General features: G+C 41.6%; 1 protein-coding gene across 1 annotated transcript in view; it reads right to left on the reverse strand.

Moving 5' to 3' along the window:
• The window catches only part of LOC107582447 (MAM domain-containing glycosylphosphatidylinositol anchor protein 2-like), a 187,093-nt gene that overhangs the window by 63,751 nt on the left and 115,474 nt on the right, over positions 1–7,868 (reverse strand). The window contains exon 9 of the mRNA XM_016268294.1: positions 3,346–3,615. Within this exon, the coding sequence (XP_016123780.1) occupies positions 3,346–3,615 (270 nt within the window). The remainder of the gene's footprint in view (positions 1–3,345; positions 3,616–7,868) is intronic.

Below are 7,868 nucleotides of genomic sequence, written 5' to 3' on the forward strand. Positions count from 1 at the left end.
GCCACGTCTGCACCATGGCATCCAGCCCCAGTGGAGCTGGATGTGTGAGGGAGAACCAGAGCGGACAGTGTGTCGTTTCCTGCGACGCAAATAGATCCACTTCCGCCCGGCCAAACTCCCTCCAAATGAGCTCCACCACCTTGGGGTGGAGCCTCCATCTCCCGGGCCTCAGCCCCTGTCTCGATATCTGCCCCCTGATTTAGATACCCAGGGATGTAAACTGCTCTTAGAGAGAGGAGCTTCCCCTGAGCCCACAGAAGGATCTGGCGGGCCAGCTTGTACAAGGGGCGCGAACGCAGACCCCCCTGCCGATTGATGTAGGAGACCACCGATGTGTTGCCTGTGCGGACAAGCACACGATGCCCCCTTAGGTCTGGAAGGAAGTGTGTCAGCGCTCGAAACACGGCCAGCATCTCCAGGCAGTTGATGTGCCAAAAGAGATGATGGCCTTCCCACAGACCCTGGGCAGAGCGGCCACTCATGACCGCTCCCCAGCCCGTGAGAGAGGCATCCGTCGTTAGCGTTACGCGATGACAAGGAGCCCCTAACATCGGGCCTTGAACCAGGAACCAACGTTTCTTCCACATGTCTAAGGCATGTAAGCGTCGCTTCGTGACCTTGATCATGCGAAGCGGATTCCCCCTTGGGAAAATCCCTTGGTTCTGAGCCACCACTGCAAGGGTCTCATGTACAGCAGGCCAAAAGGTATTACGTTGGACGCTGCTGCCATCAGGCCCAACAGCCTTTGAAACTGTTTGACAGTGAGTGACTGGCCTTCTCTTACTCTCGTGACTGTCATGAGGATTGACTCGATTCGAGCAGGAGACAGACGTGCATGGATGACCGGCAGGGAACGACCGACCTGACTGCTATAGCACCCTCACTCGAGGGGGCGAGCTCTCCCGTGCCGTACCATCGCTGGGCTGCAGCTGGGAATTTCGCTCATTGGAGCTCACTGAGCAATGAAGCACCGAGGTGGCAGGGGTATCAATGAACCTCCGTGAGGACACTGAGGGGACAACCGACCTGACTGCTGCCGCTCAGCAGCCCCACCCCTGAGCAGGTCAGCCGCCGAGGGTGGCAGGGGTATCAATGAACCTCCGTGAGGGCACTGAGGAGGATTGGGCACCGTATACTGAGGTGTTATCCTTTCATCCCCAGGTGGGCTGCCCTCAGGGACCTGACAATGGTAGGATACCGCTGCCAGCGGGATCGCGAGCCTGGCTGCTCTCATCAAACACATTTTATATATATGCTTGTGCGGATAGACAACAGTAAATAGACAGACACATACACAGAGCGCTACTGAAGAGCAGAAGCTGGTTTGCGCTCTGCCGGATGTGCTTTTATACTTTCTGGTGCTTACGTCACCCTGCCCGTGACGTCTCGCTACTCCATTGGGCTGATTTGACACGTGCTTCAGAACGCGGTCACGCAGGGGCATTCCCAAAGCGATTTCGATGCAGCTCGAGTTCCTGAAGGGGAAATCTACTTTTCTTCAACGCAAAGTTTTATTTTCATAAAAATATACAAGTAAAATGTCAGTAATAAAATAAGAACAAATTAAAAAATGGCAAACAACAGCACAAATAAATGCAATAGAATAAAAAGAGCTATGAAACTAAGTTTTTCAGGTAAGTAAGTTTATTCAGGTAAGAAATACTACAGAAATTAGAGTAATCAAATGTAAAATAACACATTCAGTGTTATTTTAGATTTGATTACTTTTTTAATTTCTGTAGTCTTCATTGTAAAAATTAAATACAGATTAATGCTTACGATTAAAGTTATAAAACGTATTCAGTCAAGAGCAGAAAATGATTTTCTTTGTCTTTTGTTCTGTGATTAACATGAAAGACAGCAGCAGGAATATTGGACTGCGGTCCCTTTAAGAGTTTATCCACGGACCCAATATACTGTTACACAACATGCGTTCTCTTTCTCAACTATTTAACGTTCCAAAACTGACTGTGTTTAACTGGATACTAGCCAAGATGGGCATTTTGACATAATTTTTTATGTATTTGAACGTTTTAGCGCAGTTAGCCACTCATTTTGGTATTTGTGGCTCACAAGCGGTTTGAGACTGAGCGCGGATTGTGCGCTCCACTAATATAGATCAGTCGTGGTGCACGCGCGTTTGGTATAAGCGTGAAACCAGCGGGAATGACTAAAATAATGCACAATACAAGCACTATTTAACCGGAGCGAATGAGACGTGTGTGAGAGAGAAGGGGTCGTCGGAGAGAAGACAGTGAGAATGCCCGGCTGATGTTATTGCCTGTGCCGCTGGTAACAAAACGGATTGGCTCGAAATCAGAAAGAAGTAAGACTGACCGACCGATCACCGATCCGGGCCGATCATGAGGAAAATCGGCCAATTCCGATCCCTGGCCGATCGATCGATGCATCTCTATAAAAAACCCAGATGATACACTAACTACATTTAACCAGAAAACAAAGTATGGAATGTTAGACACTTCAGGGGAGGGGCTATTAGACTTTGATGGTAGATGACAAAATAATCTTCTATAATTCATTCACTTGACCAGGACTGGGCAACTTCGGTCCTGGAGGGCCACTGTCCAGCAGAGTTTAGCTCCAACCCTAATCAAACGCACCTGTCTGTAGCTTTCTAGTGATCTTGAAGACATTGATTAGCTTGTTCAGTTGTATTTGATTAAGGTTGGAGCTAAACTCTGCAGGACAGTGGCCCTCCAGAACCGAAGTTGCCCATCCCTGCTCTAGACGGTAGAGTACATAGTTCATAATGCACAGTGCACTTTTTGGGACACAACTAAAAGGATAACAGAGCAATTTAAATTGCAGATGCAATATTACCAATTATTTTGTCCAGTTTTGCCCCAATGACAAAATAAAGTCCCAAACAAAGCCAAAGCAGAACCATTTCAAGTCTCTGAGCAACATAGTGCTGCCATTTTCTCCCTGAATGAATCACTCGCGTTGAACAAATCATTTAAAGGAATGATTCAATGACTCAATCATTAAGACAGTTAACTTGTTTTGTTCCTGAATGAACCACAGTTTTTCAACAAATCATATAAGTGTATGATTCAATGACTCACTCATAAAGACAGTTAACTTGTTTCATTCCTGAATGAATGAGAGCTTCTGAACAAATTGATTGAGTGAAAGATTCAACAATTCAATCTTAAAGAGTCACTTGTTACATTCCTGAATGAATCACACGGGTTGAGTCATTCATAAAGACAGTTGTTTGTCGACAGCTACTGGTGTAACAATGTAACCTGCCTTTTACTAACTACACACAATTATATTGCAAATAAATTCATTTAAATTGCACAAGTCGTTTAATTATCTTACCTGTGACAAGGAAAGTACATCGGCCAGCTCCTGCTTCGTTTTTGATGTCACAAGTATACGCGCCGTAGCCCTCGCGGTTGAGGGCCCTTACGTGGTATTCCGTCTCATCCCGAGTATCCAACTGGCCCACTGTCAGCAGTCTGGTGCCCAGCTTCCATTCATAATCCAGTACTTTTGAGGGGTGGGCACGTAAGACCCTGCAGCTCAGTGAGAATGGCCGGCCAAGACCCTGCCTGATCTCTGTATACACAGGCTCCACCGTGGGAGGATCTGAAAAAGGACGCACATTCTCATCAGACACAAATCACGTATTTACACCGGTGTCTACCCGAGTCAATAAAACCAGTGCAATTAAGCAACCTGGTAATTTGGAGAGATGAGAAATAAAACAGTCTTAAAATAAAGATTCATTCACAAAATCAACACTTTTTATGGTATAGCGGCCCGTGAGTGACAGGAACCACAAAAGCTGCTTCTCAAAGATTTCTCAAAAACCACAAAAGGTTTTAGTTTGTGTTTTTGTACTACTGCTGTACAGACATCACAGATGGATTTGAAAGTTTTATACTCACTGCGATACAGCAGCAAAAAAGGAAAAAATGCTGACTCATCCGCTCATAAGACAGTGACCTGTCATGAATCAGTGATTCATGGTGTTGCGAGTCAACGCACGCACATACACCATGATGCACACCATCAGAGAGCACAGCTTCGGGAGAACATCATCAAATGTAACATGATGTCCTCAGAAGGGCGCCGGCATCTGCACAGCGTTTGCACTTTTTCTATCTGATTTGGAGAATCTTCCTGTTACTGTAGTGCACAGCACTTCTATTAATGTCCTCTGAGAGTCATGCACTCTTACAGAAAGAGCTTGATGCACAGAATTCACACAACACATTCCGCTTTTATTTCACCATCACATACATACTACACCACCTCTGTGTAAGCTGCAATACGTATTTATAATTTGGACATTTTCAGTGGCCCCAAAAGGTTAAAGTTAATGAATGAAAATGTCATTCATAATGGTTGCTACGGCCCTTCTATCTTCCCAAAAGAATGAATTTGACAATTTTCTTGAAATTTTACATCAATTTCATACATCATCTGTATGGTTATCTAGGATGTCTTCAGTAGATGAATAGAACAGTATAGGCAATACAGAGATGCAGTCCAGTAATTCAGACTATTCACACTTTTACTGTGTGCTACACAAAGTGCCCCTCCATTTCAAAACCACAGTGGCAATCATTTGCAGCATGCTCATCTCAGTCCAATTTCCCATACTCACATAGAACAGCACATATTTTCCCCTGTCTAAAAGTGCTGAAAATCAAAAAGGAAAGTAAACTTACTGTACCAGACATAGACTGAATCTATGCTTCTTATAGTTTTAAAGACACTGAAATGAATTTATTAGACAAAGTCTACTAGTGCACTTAAGCATTTTATTTGCTTTTTTATTATTATTACTGTTTGTTTTGTTTTTTTGACGAGGACAGTGAATCGGAGAGTGAAGGAAAAGCATATGGGCAAGGCTGTTGGAAAGGTAGTCCAGATTATTCCGGCTCATGAAGTTGGTAGAGAAAATTACATCTGATCTGAACACAGTTTGCTGACTTAATGTGTAAATAGTAGTAACAAAGAATAAGCATGTCCAAACTGTTATTGTATATAAAAATTAGTCATGTACTCTAAATGGATTTTTATACACATAATACATTACTGCATGCTATACACACTATAAAAAACAATTTGTTGAGTCAACTTAAAAAACTTTGTTACCCCGCTGCCTTAAATTTATTGCATTTTAATTTTTTTAAGCTGCTTAAGCTGTTGTGGTGTTCATTCACATTGTTTCTAGATTATTGTTTAGAGTGATTAGCAGTGTTGGGTAAGTTACTCAAAAAAAGTAATTGATTACAAATGACTTATTACTACTTGAAAATTGTAATTTGTTTACATTACTGATTACTGCATGTAAAAAGTAATCGGATTACTAATTACATTACTTTGAAAACATATCAAACTTAAAAAAATACACTTCAAAGTGAAAATTTTATTTTTTTCAGTAATTTAATATTGACTGAAAAATATTACAAAGGTATGAAAACAGCAACTTGAATTAAAGATTTAATCAATTTCTAAAACTTAACATTCTTAGTATAAACCTGCCCAACAATGAAAAATGTATCTTTAAATGTGCCGATATACAGTGTTTTATATACTGTACAACATTGCTTGCTGAGTGTAGGGTATATGTGTATGCTGGCTTAACTGTGTGAGCATTAAAGACAGAAAAAAACTTAATAAATGTAAAACGTTCCTGATAACATTTGAAAACAGTATTGATGAACATACAGTGCATATTTGAATGCTAAAAATGAATCTTGCTTCTTTGTTTATGGAGGTGATGTGGGCGTTTACAGGTTCGCGCGTCTCACGTGGATGATCACCGTATGAATATGCGTATGCGCGTGGGCATGATGACATTACAGATAATGAGCTCAGAAAAAAACTTAATAAATGTAAAACGTTCCTGATAACATTTGAAAACAGTATTGATGAACATACAGTGCATATTTGAATGCTAAAAATGAATCTTGCTTCTTTGTTTATGGAGGTGATGTGGGCGTTTACAGGTTTGCGCGTCTCACGTGGATGATCACCGTATGAATATGCGTATGCGCGTGGGCGTGATGACATTACAGATAATGAGCTCAGACTGGACCTCGCATTGGTTTCATACGGATTACTTCATCAGAGAATATTTGTTTTAGATAGGACTTACTTCATTTAAAAGTAGACACTTCAAGCTTTCCATAGATATGTTTCTCATGTCTGTGTGTGAAGTATTCGCTGAGTTTTGGTTCATTTTAGTGACGCGTTTCAGAAAGAATTTTGCAGAGACTGAGACAGCTGAAAGCGCACACAGTTTTTTTCTTTATTTTATAAAAGCACAATCTTTTGTTGATATTGTGAGTGTACACAAACAAAAGTAGACCCTTCACAGATTCAAATGATGTATTACACTTATTTGTACAATCAAAAATGGCGGAGCATTAAGTTCTTTTCGCTGTTATCAGGAAAAAATGCAAGTGATCGCGCCGGCGCCTCTGTCGACCCCGCGCAAAACGTGATTTTAAAAGGCATATACATTTTTTTTTCTTAACACTACATTTGTAACGTAAGTAACGTAATTATATTGACTTTAATCAAATTATACAAATTTAAAATGTAATGCGTTACATTACTGCGTTACCAGAAAAAGTAATTAGATTACAGTAACAGTTATACCCAACTCTGGTGATCAGATGCATTTAAAATAATTGCTAAAAGCGTCATTGGCCAAAAAATGAACTTTTCACAAAAACAAACAAAACTAATTTTTTTTTATTTTGACACAAAATGACCAGCTAACATTAATTGACTAATCATATCAGCAGCACATGTGAAAGTGTGAATGAGTACTAGTCAGGCGAAATCACTATCATACTAATTAGATTGTAAGAGCAGACTGATTGCTATAAAAGGAGGGAAGAAGCACTTTCAATCATTGTGTTCTTGTTAGTGATGGTTACCTCCAAAGAAACATGCAGCCATCATCGCTTTGCATCAAAATGGCCTCACATGCAAGGAAATTGCTACAAAGAATATTGCATCTGAAAGAAACATTTACCGGACCATCAAGAACTTCAAGGAGAGAGGTTCGACTGCAGTGAAGAAGTCTTCAGGACGTCCCAGAGTGTCCAGCAAGCGCCAGGACCGTCTCCTCCTGAGGTGTCATCTACAGAATCGTGTCACCAGCAGTGCAGAGCTTGCTCAGGAATGGCAGCAGGTTGGTGTGAGAACATCTGCACGCACAGTGAGGCCAAGACTTTTGGACAATGGCCTGGTGTCAAGAAGCGCAGCAAAGAAGCCACTTCTCTCCAAGAAAATTCAAGAACAGACTAAAATTCTGCAGGAAGTACAAGGATTGGACTGGTGCAAAATTATTTTCTCTGATGAAGCTCCCTTCAGACTGTTTGGGACATCTGGAAAATCAATTGTTCGGAGAAGAAAAGGTGAACGCTACCATGAGTCCTGTGTTGTGCCAACAGTGAAGCGTCCTGAGACCATCCATATGTGTGGGGTTGGTTTTCAACCAAGGGAGTGGGCTCTGTCATAATTCTGCCCAAAAACAAATGAAGGATGGTATCAAACCATCCTACAAGAGCGACTTCTTCTAACGATCCATGAGCAATTTGGTGATGATCCCTGCATTTTCCAGCATGATGGAGCACCATGTCACAAGGCAAGAGTAATAAAGAAGTGGCTCGAATATCAAAAGCCTCAAAAGGCGAGTGGACAAGCAGAAGCCCACAAATTGTGATCAACTCCGAGAACTAATAAGGCAAGAATGGATCGCCATCTGTCAGGATTTGGCCCAGAAGCTAATATCTAGCATGCCAGAGCGAATTGCAGAGGTCATGAAAAACAAGGGTCAACACTGTAAATATTGACTCATTATATATATATAT

The sequence above is a fragment of the Sinocyclocheilus grahami genome, unplaced genomic scaffold, assembly GCF_001515645.1.
Source record: "Sinocyclocheilus grahami isolate Dianchi unplaced genomic scaffold, SAMN03320097.WGS_v1.1 scaffold4.1, whole genome shotgun sequence".
Lineage (NCBI taxonomy): Eukaryota > Metazoa > Chordata > Actinopteri > Cypriniformes > Cyprinidae > Sinocyclocheilus > Sinocyclocheilus grahami.